The 22168-nt window shown below is 38.9% G+C and overlaps 1 protein-coding gene across 5 annotated transcripts in view; it reads left to right on the top strand.

The window, feature by feature from the left end:
- SAMD8 (sterile alpha motif domain containing 8) overlaps window positions 1–17021 on the top strand; it is a 52166-nt gene extending 35145 nt beyond the window's left edge. For all 5 annotated transcript variants that reach the window (XM_047761026.1, XM_047761027.1, XM_047761030.1 and 2 more), the window contains 4 exons: window positions 3895–3990; window positions 7440–7557; window positions 14284–14434; window positions 14605–17021. In XM_047761026.1, coding sequence (XP_047616982.1) covers window positions 3895–3990; window positions 7440–7557; window positions 14284–14434; window positions 14605–14909 — 670 coding nt within the window. In that variant the 3' untranslated portion in view covers window positions 14910–17021. The remainder of the gene's footprint in view (window positions 1–3894; window positions 3991–7439; window positions 7558–14283; window positions 14435–14604) is intronic.
- The last annotated feature ends 5147 nt before the right edge of the window (window positions 17022–22168 follow it).

Genomic DNA, 22168 nt, shown 5'->3' on the forward strand with positions numbered 1-22168 from the left:
TGGAAAAAATAGGGTGAGTTTTAGGAAGAATATGTAGAGAAAGTAAAGGGGAAGATATTATCTAAGATACAATTCAAAGAAATTTCCCAAAACCAAAGAACATGAGTTTCTAGATTGAAAGAGTACACTAAACACCCAGTGCAAGAAATGAAAATTTTCAGAACACTAGATATAGACAGGAGATACTAAATGCTTCTTTTTTTTAATTTAAAAAAATTTTACTTTTTTTATTGCCCCACCCACAGCTGATGAAAGTTTCTGGGCCAGGGATTGAATCTGAGCTGCAGGTGTGACCTACACCTCTAACATTCTGAGAGAACATAATATCTAACCTAGAATTTTTGTCCAGATAAACTACCAGTTAGACATAAAGCTAGACCCAAGGATATTTAAAATTTATAAGTATCAACAAAATTTACTCTCCATCCCTACATCTACTAGAATTGCTAAAATGAAAAAAATTGGTAATGATGAGGCCTGACGAGGATTCAGAACAACTGATAATCTCATTGCTTGTAGAAATCCAAATAGTTTTTTAAGAAGTTGTTCACACTTAACATAGGATTCAACAGTTTCATTCCTAGTTATTTTCCCAGGAGAAATGAAAACATATGTCATGCAAAGACTTGTATGCGGCCTTTATTTATAATCAGTCAAATCTGGAAATAGCCCAAAGTATCTGTCAACTAGTGAAAGGATAAGGAAATTATAAAGAATTGTATATGCAATAATATAGATGAATTTGAAATATATTATGTTGAGTGAAAACAGCCAGATATAGGAGTTCCCACTGTGGCTCAGTGGGTTAAGAACCCAAGTAGTATCCATGAGGACATGGGTTCAATCCCTGGTCTTGCTCAGTGGGTTCAGGATCCGGTGTGTCCCAATCTGCGGTGTAGGTTGAAGATGTGGTTCAAATCTAGCGTTGCTGTGGCTGTGGTATGAGCCAGTAGCTGCAGCTCTGATTCGATCCCTAGCCTGGAAACTTCCGTATGTCGCAGGTGCGGCCCTAAAAAAGAAAACAGCCAGATATGAAAGGTATTTAGACAAATGCTGTGTGATTGTGTTTGTATACCATTCTAGAAAAGGTAAATATATAGGAATCAGAAATCAGATCAGTTGCCCTGGCTAAAGTTAGGGAGGGGGTTGACTACAAAGGGACATAAGGGAACTTTCTGGAGATGAAAATGTTCTGTATCTTTATTGTAGTGGTGATTACATGACTGAATATGTTTGTCAAAACTTATTGTAGGAGCTCTCCTTGTGGCTCACTGGTAACAAACCTGACTTGTATTCATGAGGATGCGGGTTCCATCCCTGGCCCTGGTTAGTGGGTTAAGGATCCAGCATTGTTGTGAGCTGTGGTGTGGATCCACAGATGTGCTCAGATCCCACATTGCTGTTGCTGTGATGTAGGCTTGCAGCTGCAGCTGCGATTCAACCTCTATCCTGGGAACTTCCATAAGCCACATGTATGGCCATAAAAAGAAAAATTAAACTTAAATAAATTTGAAATTAAAAACAACTTTATTCTCCAGCCTCTCTTTTGAGAGAATAATGGGAGGATATGCTACATCAAAACTAAGGAGTTCCCATCTTCTGGCTTAACCATAACGAATCTGACTAGAATCCATGAGGATGTGGGTTCCATCCCTGGCCTCCCTCAGTGGGTTAAGGATCCAGCATTGCCGTGAACTGTGGTGTAGGTCACAGATGTGGCTCAGGTCCCAAGTTGCTGTGACTGTGGTGTAGGCCAGCAGCTATAGCTCCATTTTGACCCCTAGCCTGGGAACCTCCATATGCCACGTGGTGTGGCCCTAAAAAGCCAAAGGAAAAAAAAAAAAAAAGCCTAAGGAGTAAACTGAAAAAGAGGAGGACATGGGATTCAGGAAACAAGATCCAATATAGAAAAAGGGAATTTCCAAGATGGGGATTTAAATTTTATTCCAAGAAATAACTATGCTAGAGGACTAGCAAGTGCAGCCTCTCTGAAGAAGGCATTCTAGGAGAGATTTCTCCTAAGGGAAAAATGGAAACTTTTTTTTTTTTCTTTTTAGTGCGGCACCCATGGCATATGGAGGTTCCAAGGCTAGTGGTCTAATCAGAGCTGTAGCCGCAGGCCTATGCCACAGCCACAGCAATGTGGGATCCGAGCTGTGTCTGTGACCTATACCACAGCTCATGGCAACGCCGGATCCTTAAGCGAGGCTGCAACCTCATGGCTGCACTGAGCAAGGCCAGGGATCAAACCCGCAACCTCATGTTTCCTAGTTGGATTTGTTTCCACTGCACCACGACAGGAACTCCAAAGTTTAAATTTTTAAAGAGGTCTTTCTTTTATCTGGAAACTTCTATAATGTGAAATAACCTTTTCCTCAGTAATCCCAGATAAATAAGGCAGCAATAGATTAAAATTACATAAGAGGATAGTACTGGGAACTCTACCCAGTATTCTGTGATAATCTATATGGGAAAGGAATCTGAAAAAGAAAAAAAATGCATAAGAGGAGTCTTTTTTTTCTGGGGTAAAAATTAAAAGATAAGTCCCTGAATGAAGATGATTGACTCTCTTCAGTTACTCTGAATGAGGTTTGGAGTATATACCTATTAATATCTTTGAGATTCATGTTTTCTTTCTTATAATATCTTTATTTCCTTGTTAATAAACTTAACATACCATTGTATACAAATTTTTAGTGGAAATTTACAAAGAGTAAAAATAAAACTATCCATAATCTACCAGTACTACCTATTTAGATTAATTCATTTCCATCTCCTCCTTCCCACCCCTTTTCTTCATCTTCTCCTTTCTTTCTTTCTTCTTCCTCCTCTTTCTTCCTCTTTTTCTCCCCCCTTTCTTTTTAATTAAAAAACATGATAAGCCTTTTACTCATGAATAATCACAGGAGCTATGGATTTGGCTAGGAAAGAGAGATCAATGGAAGAGATAGAAGGAGATCCTGCTGTGGTATAACGGGATAGGTGGTGTCTCTTTAGCACCAGGATGCAAGTTCAGTCTCCAGCCTGGCACACTGGGTTATAAGGATCCAGGGTTACCCTAGCTGTGGGGTCAAAATGGTGGCTTGGATCTGATCTCTGGCCCTGGAATTCCATGGGCCGTGGGGCAGCCAAAAAAAAAAAAGAAAGAAAGAAAGAAAAAGAAAAGATAGAAGAAAACAGGAATGTAAAACAAAGGAGGGCAGAGAGTAATAAAGGAATGAAACAAACAGAAACTGTATTTACTTCCTTGATAACAAAATCAAATATACTTAAAGAAAAAAAAAAAGTCAGGTTCAAGCACTGATTGCTGGATTCTGAAATGAGCACATCATTTAAGAAGTGAGCCTTGGAGTTCCTGTTGTGGCACAGTGGTTAACAATCCGACTAGGAACCATGAGGTTGCGGGTTTGATCCCTGGCCTTGCTCAGCGGGTTAAGGATCTGGCGTTGCCGTGAGCTGTGGTGTAGATTGCAGACGCGGCTCAGATCCCACAGGCTCTGATTTGACCCCTAGCCTGGGAACCTCCGTATGCCAAGGGAAGCTGCCCTAGAAAAGACCAAAAAAAAAAAAAAAAAAAGAAGTGAGCCTTTTTCCCATTGTCTTTTGGGGCAGTCATATGTCCAGGTCTGTCATGCTGTGGGGAAGAGAAGAAGGCTGTTGCTTCTTTACAGAGGACCGTGATTGGGAATCACAGACAACAAAGAGGTTCTGGTAAATGAGGTACTTAACGAAACAGTTTTTTCCTCCAGGTTCTCCAGATAGCTTTTTCTAAAAGCGGTAAAAGTTAAGGAAAGCAGTGTCAACGTCATTATTAGAAGAGTATTTTATTGAAAAGGGTGGCACCATTTACATACATATACTTGTTGTCCAAAATGTATTTTTTTTCTGTTTCAGCGTTCCCAGAATTCCTTGGGCCTTTGCCATGACAGAAGTATGTGGCATGATTCTGTGCTATATTTGGCTCCTGGTTCTTCTTCTTCACAAGCACAGGTACCTCTCTTATTCTGTTAAAAGATTGAGAATGTATTAACTGTCTTAATGGAAAGGTCATCAGACTTCCATATCTCTTTTTTTTTATTATTTAATGAATTTATTACATTTGTAGTTGTACGATGAACCTCCGTATCTCCTTTTGCAGTTAGTTTCCTTGTTAATTGGGACATTATGGTTATTGATAGAGGAAGGTGTTTGGGGTTTGATCAACAAAAGAGTAAGGCATAGTAAAGAAAAAAAAAGGAAAAAAAATAAAGAGCATATAAAGCCTAAAGTAATACCTACATATTTAGTAATATTCGGAGTGAATTTTGTAGGGAAAGATTAGAGATGGTGATGTTCAGCCGTGGGCTCGTGTGTGTGTGTGTGTGTGTGTGTGTGTGTGTGTGTGTGTCTTTTTTGCCTTTTCTAGGGCTGCTCCTGCGGCATATAGAGGTTCCCAGGCTAGGGGTATAATCGGAGCTGTAGCCACCAGCCTACACCAGAGCCACAGCCGCATCTGTGACCTACACCACAGCTCACAGCAATGTCAGATCCTTAACCCACTGAACGAGGCCAGGGATCGAACCCGCAACCTCAGGGTTCCTAGTCGGATTCCTTAACCACAGAGCCATGACAGGAACTCTGACCACTCACACTCTTAAGTGTAGCCATACCTTTCTTTGGAAACAAATCAGAAATGTCACTGTGTATAGAAAGGGTAGAAACCTCTCTAATGTCACTTTGGTCAGATGTTTGGATAGAAGAAATAACTCTCTACTTGGAGGAGGCCCATTAAAAAAGAGGTAATTTTGCACACCTCAGACATTTAGCAAATGTGGTTTATTTCAGATGGTTTAGGAAATGCTAAGTAAGGTAAATGCTTCTTCCACATTGTGTCAAGAAATATAAAGGGAAGAATTTTTTATTTAAAAAAGGAGTTCTCTCCTTTTTTTTAAACAGAAGAGAAAGCTTCTTTCCTGCTTTAATGAGGGGGAATTATTTAAGTAAAAAAATAAGGCATAGTGTGGAATTTAAAGAATAATACAATGAATTTATTTACAAAAAAGAAACAGACTCACAGACATAGAAAACAAACTTAAGGTTAGCAAAGGGGGAGGGGAGGAAGGGATTAACAGATACTACTATAAATAAAATAGATAAACAACAAAGATTTACTATATAGCACAGGGAACTACATTCAGTACCTTGTAATAACCTAGGGATCAATTATTATAAGAAAAGAATCTGAAAAAAATATATATATTATAACTGAATCACTACTGTATACCTGAAACAAATACAATATTGTAAATCAGCTATTCTTCAGTTTAAAGTAAGGCATAGTGCAGAAAAAAAAATAAAGAGCTTATTAAGATTGTGGGTCTGCTATTCATTGTCTGTGGACAGTGGAGAGGAATAGGGATACCGTCTTACATTTTTGATTTTTTGCTTTTCACGAGGCAGTGCTTGAGGTAAACCACAGTGATGATTTAGGTTCTAAACAGCAGTTATTTCATTGTTTTGAAAGTGAAAAGAAGGTTAATGATAGCTAGTCTTGTTACACTTTCAGACCATTATTGCACATCATTCTCTCCCACTTTGTGGCAATATTTATAACTGGATGGCTTTAAACCAGAGGTGGTTTATCACTGCCATTTTCTGGTTTAACTTTGCCTCACAAGACCCTGTATATTTGAATGTATTTATTCTTCAAAACAGGAAAGATTTTACCTTATATAGGAAACCTTGGTAGGTTTAGCAAAGCATAGCAGTGACCAGCTAAATTCCTGTTTTGATGTTAAATTAGTCAGAGGAAGTGTTTCTCAAAGTGTGGTCTATATACTACTTCCATTAGAATCAACTGAGCTCTTGTTAAAATGCAGATTCCTGGGCTCCATTCCAGGTGTACGCACTAAAGTTTGAAAGTTACCTAAGCTTGTGTTTAGTACCCTTTTTTTTTGAGAGTGGGAGGAGCATTTCAAAATGTGTAAAGCAAAGTCTCTGTGTCTAAGAATCTTAGAGGGAGTTCCCATTGTGACACAGTGGAAAGGAATCTGACCAGTATCCATAAGGATGCGGGTTGGATCCCTAGCCTCGCTCAGTGGGTCAGGGATCCAGCATAGCTGTGAGCTGTGGTGATGGTTGCAGATGTGGCTTGGATCTGGTGTTGCTGTGGCTGTGGCTTAGGCTGGCAGCTGTAGTTCCTATTCAACCCCTAATCTAGGAACTTCCATGTGCCACGGATGGCATAAAAAGGAAAAAGAGAAAAAAAAGAATCTTGAGTCTGGAGTCTGTTTTGGTTTAAGACCTTAAAAAAAATAATTTAACAGAATGAGTGATATCATAATGCAATTCAAGATTTTTGTTAGAGAAATACTTAACATAAAACTTAGTATTAAAAAAAAAAAAACAGGAGTTCCCATCGTGGCACAGTGGTTAACGAATCCGACTGGGAACCATGAGGTTGTGGGTTCGATCCCTGGCCTTGCTCAGTGGGTTAACGATCCGGCGTTGCCGTGAGCTGTGGTATAGGTTGCAGATGCGGCTCGGATCCCGCGTTGCTGTGGCTCTGGCGTAGGCTGGCAGCTGCAGCTCCGATTAGACCCCTAGCCTGGGAACCTCCATATGCCGCGGGAGCGGCCCAAGAAATGGCAAAAAGACAAAAAAACAAACAAAAAAAAACGTATTGTAGAAATCCCCTTGTGGCACAGTGGGTTAAGGATCTGGCATTGTCGTGAAGCAGCTGGGTCGCTGCTGTGGTGCAGGTTCAATCCCTGGTCCCAGGAACTTCTACATGCTATAGGCACAGACAAAAAAAAAAAAGCAAAAAACAAAAAAAAAAAAAACAAAAACAGGCAAACAAAAAAATCCCACAGTATTTTATAGCTTAAATTTAAAACAAATTAGAGAATGTTTATTATATAGTTACTGTCTTTAACTAACTTACAGTGTTGTTAATGAGCAAATAAATTCCCTAGAGTCATGTATGTAACTTTACTTCTCAGTGAGTAAATAATTTATGACAATGTATGAGTAATAGAACTAACATTAAGAGTCAGGCTAGACAGTATCTTCTCTCTTGCATAACTCTTACTTTCTCTTAGAAATTTTCTTATCTGTGAAATGTTTCTAGGTCTGTGTAGCAGGTGCTAGCCACATGTGGCTATTTAAATTTAATTTAGTGAAAATGAAGTAAAATTCACTTCCTCAGTTGTACTAGTCAAATTTCAAGTGCTCAAGAGCCATATGTAGATAGCTTATTGATCAGTGCAGTTAAACATTTCCATCATTGCAGAAAGTTCTGTTGGACAGTTATTCTTTGGATAGTCTTTCAGATTTCTGTCCTCTTCAAATAATCTCGTGGCTTTCTTGCTTGCTCTCCCTTTAAGTAAACATTAGATGCCTAGGATGTTTTGGTTTGTTTTCTTCTGATCTTTCTCCCTTTTTGGTCATTCTGTTCACAGGTCAATACTTCTGCGAAGGCTTTGTAGTCTGATGGGCACTGTATTCTTGCTTCGCTGCTTTACCATGTTTGTGACCTCCCTCTCCGTGCCAGGACAGCACCTGCAGTGTACTGGAAAGGTAGCCTACTACCTTCTTTATCATTCTTTGTTTTTGTTCTTAGTGTGTTGATAGCACCATATATGAACTCGGGCTAAGACTTTGCTTTTCCTTTTATTTTTATTTTTCTTTCCTTTTTGTGGCCGCCCGATAACATATAGAGTTCCTGGCCAAGGATCAGATCTGAGCACACTTGCAACCTACAGCACAGTTGTGGCAACAGTGGATCCTTTAACCTTCTGTCCTGGCCCAGGGATGGAACATGCATCCTAGCACTATAGAGATGCCACCAATCCTGTTGTGCAATAGCAGAACTCTTAAGACTGCTTTTACTATTAAAATGTGCTTTTAGAATTTTGAGTATCTACAATAAAACTCTAGAAATAATTTGGTGAAAATCTTAAGCTGGAATCTAGCTTACCTGTTAGTTTCATCCATTAGTACTAGTTCAGTGCTGTAGAAAAAAAGGAACTTTTGATTATCTGCTTCCCTCTCCTACCTACCATCCTCAGCATCTTTAGTTCCTCATATGACATGACTCTGGTTTCTTCATTTTTCTCGTCACTCCTTTTTAAAAACCTGTTGTAGTTGGACCCTATCTTATTTAAAATGTAGTAGCCACTGCTCTAAACTTTATTCTTTCTAAGATGTATTTAAATAATGGCTAAGTTTTGTTTTATTCTTTGTAGCTTGTTTGATACACTGTAAACATATCTTCTGGTTAAATTGAAAGAGGATAGGTTATGCAGATGGGAACAAACAACCAGGGTAATGAGTTTAAAGATTTTTTAAAATTTATGGAGTTCCCACTGTGGTGCAATGGGTTAATGATATGATCCAGTGTTGCCACAGCTGTGGCCTGGATTCGATCCCTGGCCCAGGTACTTCCATATGCCATGGGCGTGGCTGAAAAAGAGGAAAAAAATTTTTTAAAAACCCTGAAGATCAACTGTGCTTTATATACAAAATTGGCTATTGTGACTCATTAAATTTGGACAAAAGAACTTGTTAGCCTACTTTTCTAAGCCTCCATGCTTTAGGTATATGTGTTCCCAAATATTCAAATGATATCCTTATACCTTTGTTGTTATTTTGATATTGTTTGTGAAGTGTAAAACAAAATAAAGTGTTAGTTCTTCACCTGAATATAAATAGCTGAAATGCTGACAAGGGAAGGTTAAGCATCCAAAGGAGATCAAGAACTAAAAATACAACCTTGAGCCGAAGGGGTGACTAGACTTCCCAGGTATAAGGAGATGGACCATTAAGAAAGGAGGAAGGTTAATGACACTTAGAATTTAGTGTAAAAGAGGAGTTCCTGTTGTGGCTCAGTGGGTTAAGAACCTGACTAGTATTGGAGTTCCCGTCTTGGCGTAGTGGTTAACAAATCCGATTAGGAACCATGAGGTTGCAGGTTCGATCCCTGCCCTTGCTCAGTGGATTAAGGATCCCGAGTTGGTGTGGCTCTGGCGTAGGCCTTGGCTACAATTCCGACTAGACCCCTAGCCTGGGAACCTCCATATGCCTCAGGAAGCGGCCCTAGAAAAGGCAAAAAGACCAAAAAAAAAAAAAAAAAAGAACCTGAGTAGTATCTATGAGGATGCAGGTTGGATCCCTGTATGCTCAGTGGGTTAAGGATCTAGCTGTGCTATGAACTGTGGTATAGGTCACAGACACGGTTAGGATCCCGTGTTGCTATGGCTGTGGCATAGGCCAACAGCTGAAGCTCAGGTTTAGCCTATTGTCTTGGAACTGCCATATGCCACAGGTGTGGCCCTAAAAAAACAATTTACTGTGAAGGTTTTAGTTTTAAGGTGAAAGCTGTTCTGGGGAGTTTCCTTGTAGCTCACCAGTAACAAACCCAGTTAGTATCCATGAGGACTTGGGTTCAATCTCTGGCTTCACTTAGTGGGTTATGGAGCCAGCGTTGCCATGACCTGTGGTTTAGGTTGAAGATGCAGCTTGGATCCTGTGTTGCTGTGGCTGTGGCATACGCCGGCAACTACAGCTCTGATTGTACCTCTAGCCTGGGAACTTCCTTATACCACAGGTGCAGCCTTAAAAAGACCAAAAAAAAAAAAAAAGCTGTTTTTATTTCTTCTCTTTTCCCCCAAAAGGATACGTATTTTTTCTAATTATAAAGTTACATAAACTTATTGTAAAAATTCAAATTTTGGAGTTCCCGTCATGGTGCAGCAGAATTGAATCCGACTAGGAACCATGAGGTTGCGGGTTCAATCCCTGACCTCGCTCAGTGAGTTAAGGATCCAGCATTGCTGTGAGTTGTGGTGTAGGTTGCAGATGCGGCTCAGATTAGACCCCTAGCCTAGGAACTTCCATGTGCCGCTAGTGCGGCCCTAAGAGGACAAAAAGACAAAACAAAACAAAAATCAAATTTTATAGAAATAAAGTCTCACAAAATTCTCTCTTCTTTCACTCCACCCCATAAATAATACTGTTAAGAGTGGTAGGTATAGTTATATGGACTTTCTTTTTTCCTTTTTTTGGCTGCCCCGTGGCATATGGTGTTCCCAGGCCAGGAATCAGATCCGAGCTGCAGTTGTGACATCACTGTGCTACAACACTGGATCCTTAACCCACTGTGCTGGGTTGGGGATTGAACCTACATCCCAGCACCCCCAAGACACTGCTGATCCCATTGTGCCACAGCAGGAACTACGTGTATGGACAGTTTTTAAGCATGTTTACATATTCACATAAGTATAAAGATAACGTATTTTTTATATTTTATTTAATTTTTAATTTTTAATTTTTATGGCCACACCTGCAGCATACAGAAGTTGTCCAGGCAGGGATTGAGTCTGAGCTGCAGCTGTGACCAATGTTTCAGCTGTGACAATGCTGGATCCTTTACCCCACTGTGATGGGCTGCACCATAGCAGGAACTCCTATTTTTTATTTATTTGTGTTTTTTAGCCACACCTGTGGCATTTGGAAGTTCCTGGTCTAGGGATCAAACCTGAGCCAAAGCAGTGACAATGCTGATCCTTAACCCATTGAGCCACCAGGGAACTCTGATATACTTTTTAAACAAAAGCTAGGATTATATTTCAGTCATTGTTCTTTAGCTTATATTTTATTTAATAATAGTATGTTGTTTACTTTTTTCTGAAAAAATGCCTCATCTTTATAATAGCTGCAGGGTGTTCTAATCTCCTAGGTTATTTTCAAATCTTATTATTTATAAACATTGGTGTCATAAATATCCTTGTACATTTAATGCTTTTTTTTAAATCATTTTTAAAAAATTTCTGTAAGTGGAGTTATGAAATTAAAGAACACAACATGCTGAAAATTGTAATATTATCAATTTTTGGAGCCACTGCCATTCTGCTTAATGAAAGATTATATCTGAGACTTTTATGGTCTTATGTTTTATATTTAAATCTTAAATAAAAATACACAACGTGAGAGCTGTGAATTTCAGTTTTGTTCCGAGAGTTACTTAAATTATAGCCTGGGAGACAGCCTCATGGATAGCTCTGAGGAAATGCTCTAAAGATGTGAGGGGGAAGGCCAGCATTTTTGTGATTTTGGAGAAGCACGTATCTTGATAGAAAGTTGCTGCTATCATGAGGAGCGGATGGCTTAGTAATTTCAGTGCTTTCCTGAGTATGGGAAGATGAAAGAAACAGAGTTCATAAAATTTTCTCTTAAAAATACCTGTCTGGGAGTTCCTGTCATGGCTCAGTGGGAACGAATCTGACTGGTATCCATGAGGACTCGGGTTCAATCCCTGGCCTCACTCAGTAGGTTGAGGATCCATTGTTGTGCTGAGCTGTGATATAGGTCGTGGATGCAGCTCAGATTTGGCGTTGCTGTGGCTGTGGTATAGGCCAGTGGCTACAGTTCTGATTCAACTCCTAGCCTGGGAACCTCCATATGCCGCAGGTACGGCCCTGAAAAGGCAAAAAAAAAAAAAATCTAACTGTTCTGCAGGTCTCTTCTTTCAATTTTCTTAGAGCAGAGTGCCTCGTTCCTCATCTCCCTCCTGATATCCTTTCAGGGTATGTTGAAGGTCAGCAACCACAGTGGCTAATGACTTCATTCTTGTAGAACCTGGTAGCCAGTGACATTCTTTAGTTGTCATATGTATTGAATTTATTTCTGTGCATGGTGTGAAGGAAGGATAGAAAAGTTTCCCCCAGATAGTATGCTAATTGATTGTAAGAGATTTGAAAGAAGAAATATGTAAGCTTATTACAATGAAAAGAGAATTTCCTATAGGGCTGCAACATGTGCTACAGAGATAAATTAGATACCATCCCTCTACCATATGGACAGCCCTTTTTTCTATCTCTAATGACAATTTTTCATTATCAGTTAGTTTTATGTGGACATTTCTATTCAAATCTGCCCTAAATACTGTTAATTGCTTTGACTTATAGCCTACTTATTGACCTGAATTATTTGCAGCAGTCATTAAAAATAGAAAGTTAGAGTGATATTAACTAGAAATCAAATCCCTTACACTAAACTCCATAGGGCATTTTTATTGTAATAGAGTAATTGCTTGAAATCTCATGCCCGGAAGTAGTAGGTTTGGAGACAAAACCTAGAATATGTCTATTTTTGAGATTTAGCGATGGAAACACCTTAAGAAAAGGAACACAAAGCAAATTTTTCATCAAAGTGATTAAATTCATTATATTGTGTTTTGTTTCAATTATTATTTTTCTGGAAGGATATTTGGGACATTTCAAGATTGAAAAGAATGGGAATACTTGAGTAATTGAGCAATAATTGCTTTCTTTGGCATCACTTGTTCCCTCTCCTTGGCTGAGACAGTTTCCCAGCAGTCTCCGTTCTTCACTGCCTAATTTTTCACTTTCATGAGAGTAACATCGCTAACCCTGTTCTCATTAGAGGTTGTGGAAAGAGCCAAACCAGGTATATTTTAGTACTTTCGTTTTCTCTTAATAATAAATTTCACTCTTCCTGCCATCAACTGAGGCAGAAAGGGAAAGCTGGGTGGTATGTATTCAGCAGGGAGATTTTTAGTGAAGTTGTGATACTTTTGTTGTTTGTTTGTTTTCATTTTCTTTTTAGGGCCACACTCATGGCATATGGAGGTTCCCAGGCTAGGGGTCCAGCCAGAGCTACAGCTACTGCCTACACCACAGCCACAGCAATGCAGGATCTGAGCTGTGTCTTCAACCTACACCACAGCTCACTGCAACGCCAGATCCTTAAGCCACTGAGCAAGGCCAGGGTTCGAACCTGCACCCTTATGGTTCCTAGTTGGATTTGTTTCCACTGCTCCACGACAGGAACTCCAAAGTTGTAATTCTAACGAGAATATTTCTTTTGCCGTAGTAGAATCTTTAAGACATAGGGCTTTGGAATTGGACACCCTGGGTTCACCTCCTTGTGAATTACTAGCTGTGTGATCTCTCTAAGCCAGTTTCCTCATCTGCACAATTGAATCACCTCATAGGATTTTTGTGGAAATTAAGTGCAGTAACATATAAGCACATAGCATGCTGCACACACTAATGCACATAAAAGGCAGCGCTTTTTGTATTGTTATTATGTTAAATGCTTTTTTAAAAAAAGTGAACATTGTTCAAATTCTTCCTCAAAATGGATTGCTTTTTTTTAAGTGTATGTGTGGGAGTTGGGTTTAGGTTTGGCTGCCAATAATAGGAACCTCAAGGTGACTGTGGTTTAACAAACAACTGTTTATCCTCTCTCAGAATAGAAATCTGAAAGTAAGTACTCCAGGTCAGGTGTGATAACATTATGGCATCATCAAAAATCCATGATTCTTCTGTCTTTCTGTTCTCCTATTCTAACATTTGGCTTGCACCCTTAAGGCCACTTTGTGGTCCAGCATGGCTGCTAGAACTTTAACTATCATGTCTGAGTTGTAGGCTAAAAGAAGGAAAGGTAGAAAAGATTTCCTGCAAGCTGTCTCTTTCCTTTATGTATAGCCTTCGCAGAAGTCTTTTATACTTCCACTTACATCTTGTTGTACAGAACTTAGTTACCTAGCCACACTTAACTGCCAGAGAGGCTGGGAAGTGCAGTGTTTTGGTTGAGTTTATTGCCTCTTCAGATAAGCGAGATGCTATTACCAGTGAAAAGGGGGAGTAGCCATTGTCTCTGTCATATCCTATTTATTATTAAAAGGAACAGCCAGGCAAATATTACTGTATTGTAGCGTTTAAAACTTGGAAATATTTTTGTGTTGTAGTGAGCTTTTCATTGTAAAGGAACTCCTAGTACGGAAGTTTGAATTATATTGATTTTATTTAATTACCAAAATATTTCTGAGTGCAACCAAGTTTTGACCCCCCCCCCCGTTTTTTTTGTCTTTCTGTCTTTTTAGGGCCGCACCCACAACATATGGAGGTTCCCAGGCTAGGGGTCCAATCAGAGCTGTAGCCACCAGCCTACTCCAGGGCCACAGCAACTCGGGATCCGAGCTGCATCTGCAACCTACAGCATAGCTCACGGCAGCACCAGATCCTGAACCCAACTGAGTGAGGCCAGGGGTTGAAACCTGTGTACTCATGGATGCCAGTCAGGTTCGTTAATCACTGAGCCACTACGGGAACTCCCTGACTACCCATTTTTGATGTCTGGAACTAATTAGACTGGGAGTCTGGTTGCTTTTGTTTAAATTTTATTTATAAGTTATTCAGCCTTTGAATTTCATTAGGAGTGGCAGGAGCTTCTGCCACTCTAAGCATTTGAAGCACTAATGCTTCGCTTTCTTTATAGATATATGGCAGTGTATGGGAGAAACTACACCGGGCCTTTGCCATTTGGAGTGGCTTTGGTATGACCCTAACTGGCGTTCATACTTGTGGAGATTACATGTTCAGTGGCCACACAGTCGTCCTAACTATGCTGAATTTCTTTGTCACTGAATGTAAGTATCTCTTTAGTGCTTCTATGCCTATCAACTAGCTGCAGAGGAGGCTGTGGGAAGGGTGTCGAATTCTATGAAGAGCGGGAGAAACAACCTGGTCTAAGAAACATATGACTAAGAAACATTGGATGAAATGTGGTTTTACAATGATTTTTCTGTCCTTTTCTCAGATACACCAAGAAGCTGGAATTTCTTGCATACTTTATCCTGGGTTCTCAACCTCTTTGGAATCTTCTTCATTTTGGCTGCCCATGAACATTATTCCATTGATGTGTTTATTGCTTTTTATATTACGACAAGACTCTTTTTGTACTACCATACACTAGCCAATACCAGAGCATATCAGCAGAGTAGGAGAGCAAGAATTTGGTTTCCCATGTTTTCTTTTTTTGAATGCAATGTTAATGGTACAGTACCAAATGAATATTGTTGGCCATTTTCAAAACCAGCAATAATGAAAAGACTAATTGGATGAAGACCAATGGATTCATGTCTATATACAGTCCTTGTTGAAAGTGACTTTTCCTTTTCCCCCTAGGTTGTTCCTGGATGTCTTGCTTTTGGCCTATATGTTTGACAAAGTAAAGTTCCCTGTTCTGAGCAAGGCAGTGAATGTAGAAAGCAAGAAAGAACAATCAAGGGGCCTTACCAGTCTGTTTGAACAGAAAGCTTAAGTAGATGTTTTCTGCCCACTTTAGGCAGATTTAATGTTGTGATTAAGTCAGGCTCTTATCTTTATCTATTGAGTATTTGCCTGTAGAACTTAAATGAACTTAAACCATTGGCTGGTTGAAAGATTTTTTTATTTAATTTCCAGTAGGACTCTAGTCAAAAAATTATCTTCAGAGAAAAATTCTTACCAAGTGAGCAGTCTTCTTCTTTGAACTAATCTCTGTGGATTTTTTTTTTTTTTATGCAACTCTGGAAAGTGATCCATTTCACTAACAAATTAATTTTTGCCTTCTGAACCATCTTTAAGAAAAGTATACTGAATATACCAGGATGCATGAAACAAGGAGAATAAAAGGGGCCATACATGAGATGTCAAAGTATCAGTATAGTATTGGCATTTTTCACCAAAGATGTAACAAAAGATGCAATTCCTGTTTTGTTCTGAAGGTTCAGCATGACCATCAGTAAGTATTCATGAAGAAAAAATGGCTGCATCCATAAATAAAAATAAAATTGGCTTAATTTTATTGATTTAAGTACCTGGAATAACTTTGTGCTATAGCTGTTAGTGAGACAGATGACAGCCCAATTTTATGCTTTTTAATGATATTATTTAATGAGAAAAATAGTGGAGTGTTTTATCAGATAAAGTTCTTCTGTTCTTAAGTAGGGAGGTATGCATGCAAAGAATTTTTCTCGTTCTGAAATTTATAACAGGTTGCAGGTGTAATGTAACTTTTTGGTTTTTGAAATTTCTCATTCTTGGCCATCAGAAGCAAGCAGTCTCAGACATATTCAGATATGAAAAAGTTTTGTTTTTTATTTTAAAATATAGTTATGTACATACATTCTTTAGTCTTAATTTGGCAGTCAGGAAGTAATATAACTTAGTTGCTGTTTACAACACTAGTAAGTAATTTGACCTCTGTGATAACATTTGTCACTTTACTTTTAATGATTTTATTTTAACAGTAGTTCTGACAGTGGTTATGGAATTGAAATTTGAACTCCAACTGATGAGCTTAGCCACTTGGAATATGAATTGTGTAGTTTTTACATTCCATTTTAAAACAAGGAGATAGAAAAGGTGCTGGTATATTGAGGTCTAAAATTAGGCCACTTAGCAGAAACTTGCTCCTTACGTGGGTGAAATATTTTATTTTTGCACTTTGAATCATATTCCCACTCTGTATAAGCTATAGAGGAACCTGAATGGATTGGGCCAGAAGCAGATATTATATAAACAAGTTTCAACTAATGTTGAGTGACCCTGATTTAGGTCTACTCTGAACATTTCTTTTTATTTTCACTTGAGAAATGGCACAAGGCAATTCAAGTTTTATTATGCTTTTAAATCATATACTTCAGAATCTTAGAATGTCTTAAATTATTGATTCTGTTATATGCTGGGGATGAAAATGCCAGCAGTTCATCAAAGGAAATTGCATAATCATTGGAGGTTGAGGGATGTTCCTTGTGCCAATTAGAGTAGTTTGACCCTTGAGGTCAACAGATGTGTAACTCTCACTTTTTCCAAATGACAGAACAGGGCTGAATTTAGTTAGGGACTGGTGTTGGCTTTTGGAAAAATGGTTGAAAAAAATCTGTGGCAATATTAATTCAGGAATGTTGAGTAGGGAGTTCCCATTGTGGCTCAGTGGGTTAGGGACCTGACATCTTTGTGAGGATACAGGTTTGATCCCTGGCCTCACTCAGTGGGTTAAGGATCCAGCATTGCCACAAGCTGCGGCATAAATCACTGATGTGGCTTGAATCAGGTGTGGCCGTGTCTTTGGGATAGGTGGCAGCTACAGCTCCAATTCAACCCCTGACCCAGGAACTTCTATATGCCACAGATGTGGCCGTAAAAAGAAAAAAAAAATGTTGAATAGCTGCTAAATGGTTAACTGCCTAACATCAGTCTTCTTTCCTTCATATGGGTTCTATTCTAGAACAAAATAGAAAAAAATTGCAAGTAACTTTGCAGAGCTATTTATGTTGAGAATGTCTAACAGCTGACTGCAATGAGGATTCTAAAATAACTTTCCAGCCTTGCATTTATCATAATCTGTTTTGAGGAAAAGGTAAGCTAGATTTATAATTTAGTGTTATAACTATTACATGGCAGTGTTTATATAAATTAATCATCTCCAAGTCTCTTCCTTGGAAAACTTTGAGACAAAATTATTTTCCATTTCTTTTTTAATACAAAAACTCTATTTTTGTTGCTTTTTGTTTTGTCCAGAAATTTCCAGATTTTGTCTTTGAATTTTTTTTTTTTCTTGTTAAAAAATCTAGGGAGTTTGTTTCCCATTGTGGCTCAGCAGAAACAAACCTGACTGATAGCCATGAGGTCGAAGGTTTGATCCTTGGCCTTAGTAGGTTAAGGATTTGTCATTGCCATGAGCTGTGGTGTGTAGGTCACAGAGGCAGATTTGGATCCCAAATGGCTGTGGCTGTGGTATAGGCCAGCAGCTACAGCTCCAATTCAACCCCTAGCCAGGGAACTCCCATATGCTGCTAGTGCGGCCCTAAAAACGAAAAAAAAATCTAAACCATAATGAAGTTAGATTTACATTTTGGGTGTTGGTGTGGCTAGGTAGAGAAGCTACATACCTTATTTATCTACATGTTTTTTGACCTTGTCTACAGTTGCAAACATGTAAGAGGCTTACATCATTAGATATTGAGACCTCAGTATAGAAGGAATCAAGAAGGTTTTTTTGTTTGGGTATGCAAGCTGGAGGTTATAGTGAAAATCCTCGATGCTTTTTCCTTGGGGCAGCATTACCTTAATTTTTTTTTTCGTTTTTTTTTTTTTAATTTCATGAAGGTCAGTGTTACTGAAGGATAATTGAAGTTTGTAGGGAACAGGTGTTTTGGAAGAAGGCAAGTTTGCTAATTATCACCAAATAATTTGGGAGAAACCTTTTTTTCGCTGTCTTAGAAAATTCTCAACATGCCTATATTCTCCATAGTTCTCTGTGGCCAGAATTGCTAGGGTAAAAATAAAACTTCAGTATGCTAGGCTATTTAGTAGTATCTCCAAATCAGAAATCAATGAGCTTAGCTGTAGAACCAGTTAAATAAGTATGGACTGTTTTACAAGCAGAAACTGATGCTAGAGACTGACACTGAAAGTGGCGTTCTTCCCTACCCTCTACCTGCCTGAGTGTTGTTACTTAGAATTCCAAAAATCTTACGATTTTATAAATGGAGAACAGAGGCGCCAAATTATTGTATAGCTAATATGAAACTATGTGTTTTAGGGACATCTGTTTGGAAAGTGTTATATGTTCAAAGTCATATTCATAACACTAACTTGCTTCGATTATATTCAGTAAAAGGCAGTTCATCAGTTTCATAGTAAACTTTTAAGGATTCTTATTCCAGAATGTTTGAGAACATTAACCATATTGTTGTAAACTCTCTGATCTAATAAATTTAATTATTTAATAGTCTTCTTGTAGACTTACGTTATCCCTTACTAAAAGTAATTATAATAATAGTCATTTGTGAGTTCTTTACAGCATTCAGGCATTTGAGACAGGAAAGCTCTTTTTAGAATAGTCCCATGGCTTTCTTAAATAGTATTAGATAGTTTCAAAACCAGCAAAGCATGTCAGCTTTAATGCTATCTTTACTTGGCACTTAAGACCGTTTACATTTGTAAAATGTTTAGCCTGAATTACCCCATAACTGTGTAGAGGAAAATTGTTAATGACATTAAAACTCAGACTGCTTCAGGTGACTAATGTGAAAGGAAAGAGGTTGAGGGTTTTTTCCCTTCTTCTTTGAGTGACTTTAAGTGACTGAAAGTACTGTGGAAGTAGGTTTGGGTCCCCTCTCACCTATCCCTCACCCCCAACAAATGCCACCAATTTCAAGTAATTAAAATGTAGCTGGATACTTTGCATCAAGTTCAGTAAGAACATCTACGAAATCAGTAAGCCATAATTCAGCTCCAAAAGTTGGTTTTTAGAATATGTTCTACCCTAAATTAGCCAAAGGACTTTTATCAGTGTACATCACGGTTAAGCATAAGGAAGCTTTGTGCCTGATATGAAAGGAGAAGGAATACTGTGTTAAGTTCATTATTTTTTCAGATCTCTTTGAATCTGAACTACTGGGTTGTCTGAACTAGCCAAGCAGTGTTATCATTATCATCTTTAAAATGCTTAATTTGAATAATTTTTTATTCAAAGAATCTATGGATTATTAGTACAACTCAAGTATTTCTGATATGAAATAAAGTGGAAATTGTTACTTAATGGGGGAAGCAAAATTAGCTTGGGCTAAAGTGGGCATGTTTTGTTTTAAGAATTCTACCTAAATGTCACTCGTCTACGGAGAAACTAGTATTACTTGAAGATGTGAAAGTTCCTGTGTAGCCATACCTTGAAGCACAGTATTGTATATAAGTAAATATCTTGATTCTAAATTAAATCCAGATTTAACTAATATATTATTTTATATCTTTGTTGTATTAAAATGTTTTAAAACACTAAAAATAAAACATTTAAAAGTTATGTTGCAGTCTCTTATTTAAATGTCTTCACATTGTTAATGTAGCTGGTCTATTTTTTATATGATGATTTTTATTTATGCAAATGATTGGGCCCTGCAGTTTTAAATCCTAATATAGGGCCTAGTCCCTGGTATTTACTAATTCTTAATTATCCGATAAGCCATTTCCCTTTCTCTTTTCATTTCTGTAAACTAGGAAAGAAAAATAATCTTCCTGAGGATATCAGAATAAATATAGATTAAGTCGAGAGGGGGGAAATGGAAGCAAATAGCTACTTATTCCTGGACATTTTGTTTGTTGGTTTGGAATTTGTTTTAATTGCAGATTATGTAGAAGGTTAGCTTTGGAAATACTGATGAGCAGGAAAAGAAGGGAACACCGTTCCTAGGGGTAACCCAGCCGCCCAGAGCCATGTAGTAGTTGGGACACTAAGTATTATCACAGGACCATAAGGGTTTTCTAATTCATGACTGATTCACATTACTAATTCACAGTCACTACTTATTGTAGCCTCTCTGGTGCAGGCACCAGCTTGTCTGTCTTGGGAACTCTGGAAAACAATAGTCAAAAACACCAAGAGGCTGCTTAATGGAATAGAAGATGGGTTTAGACTCTGAGGACCTAGGTATGGGTTTAATTATCTCTGCTGCTGCTTAAGTTGGGTCTTTTTTCCCAGCTCCACTTAACTTTACATGTAAAATGTAGGGAGAAATGCCTACCTCATAGGCTGTGTTAAGGCCTAGATTATTAAGTAGTATAGCCTTTCTGGCTCTGTAACTGGTACATAGTGCTAAAATAGCAGTTGTTTTTAAGTCAGTAACACAGGGCCTGTATTTCCAGGGAATTAAAAACCCAGCGGGGAGGATGACATAAAAATAGAACTAACAACATTCATTGGTGGAATAGGCCAGTGGTTTTAAAACTGCCTGAATGAACATCTGGGGTAGGGGAAGGGAGTTGGAGCTCGTACCATTTTCATCCAGTGGTGATGTTTTACGTCTTTGGCTTTCCTAGAAGGATTTCTTTTTGAAAAGAGGGTTGAGAATGGGAGAAGTAAATGTTTGGAAACCACTGAGGCAATAGACAAATGTACTCTCTTCATTTAATAGTAGTTTGGGAGAGGAAGAACTCACTGGGGACTAAAGATCCTAGAAGAATTCACTAAGCATGTGAAACTTGAACTGACTCCTCTCTGAAGGATAACTCATTGGGGCATGATAAAAGGCTTAGAGGACTCTAATTGTCATGCAAAAACAAAACCAAAAAACCCCAAAAACCCTGACTTTATTTGTGTATGTATTAGGGAACTGTTGACAGAACATACATTTGATTTAATTTTAAATGAAAGCATTGGGAATGTTTGTTGCCTGGGTCTAGATTGTGGGTATAAGCAGTTCTGTAAAAGAGGAATTGACAAAGAGCAGAAGTCTTAAGTCAAAAAGAGGAGGAACAGGAGTTCCTGTTGTGGCTCAATGGGTTCAGAACCCAACTAGTATCCATGACGATGTGGGTTCAATCCTGGGCCTCCCTCAGTGGGTTAAGGATCTGGCATTGCCCCAAGCTGCGGCAAAGGCTCAGATTCTGCATTCCTGTGGCTGTGGTGTTGGCCAGTAGCTGCAGCTCTGATTCAGCTCTTAGCCCAGGAGCTTCCACATGCCACAGTTTGGCCATAAAAAGAAAATTTAAAAAATGGGGGTGGGAGTTCCCGTCGTGGCGCAGTGGTTAACGAATCTGACTAGGAACCATGAGGTTGCGGGTTCGGTCCCTGCCCTTGCTCAGTGGGTTGACGATCCGGCGTTGCCGTGAGCTGTAGTGTAGGTTGCAGACGCAGCTCGGATCCCGTGTTGCTGTGGCTCTGGTGTAGGCCGGTGGCTACAGCTCCGATTAGACCCCTAGCCTGGGAACCTCCATATGCCTCGGGAGCGGCCCAAGAAATAGCAAAAAGACAAAAAAAAAAAAAAAAAGCGGGGGTGGGAGGGACAAAGGTGGAAAGTATGCAGAAGATCACTAGCCATGAAAGGAAGGCTGGAAAGCCCAAGGTAGTAAGTAGGTCAAGGAACCAGGAGTGGGCACAGTTTGTAGGAGGCCTTTGCCCACAGCCAGGGAAGATCAAGACACCAAACAAATGAGCTGCCAACTGCTACTGGCTGGTGCAGTATGAATCTAGGATATATACCTTGTATTCAAAATTGTCTCTCTTCTGCTTGAACACCTAACTCACCTGTTGGAATGCTGGCCTGCCATGGGCATTAAGTGAAGTGGGAGCATACTCTGGTGAAGACTTGAGAAGGGTTGCTGTGGTCACCTCAGAAGGAGCTCAGTGATTACCCTCAGCTGTAACTTTGAAAAAGAACAGATGATAGCTGTAAGGTTTCTGCTGGAGTAGCATGATCCTGAAATGCTGTATGTTCTCAGCTGACAGAACTCCCCATGAGAGCCAGAAATACAAAACCACAATGACCTGTTCATATTCCAGCTTTAAGAGCACCAGATCCCACTCTAAAGAGAATACTAAGGGGTACCTAAGGGGTTTT

Source organism: Phacochoerus africanus, chromosome 15 (assembly GCF_016906955.1).
Source record: "Phacochoerus africanus isolate WHEZ1 chromosome 15, ROS_Pafr_v1, whole genome shotgun sequence".
Classification (NCBI taxonomy): domain Eukaryota; kingdom Metazoa; phylum Chordata; class Mammalia; order Artiodactyla; family Suidae; genus Phacochoerus; species Phacochoerus africanus.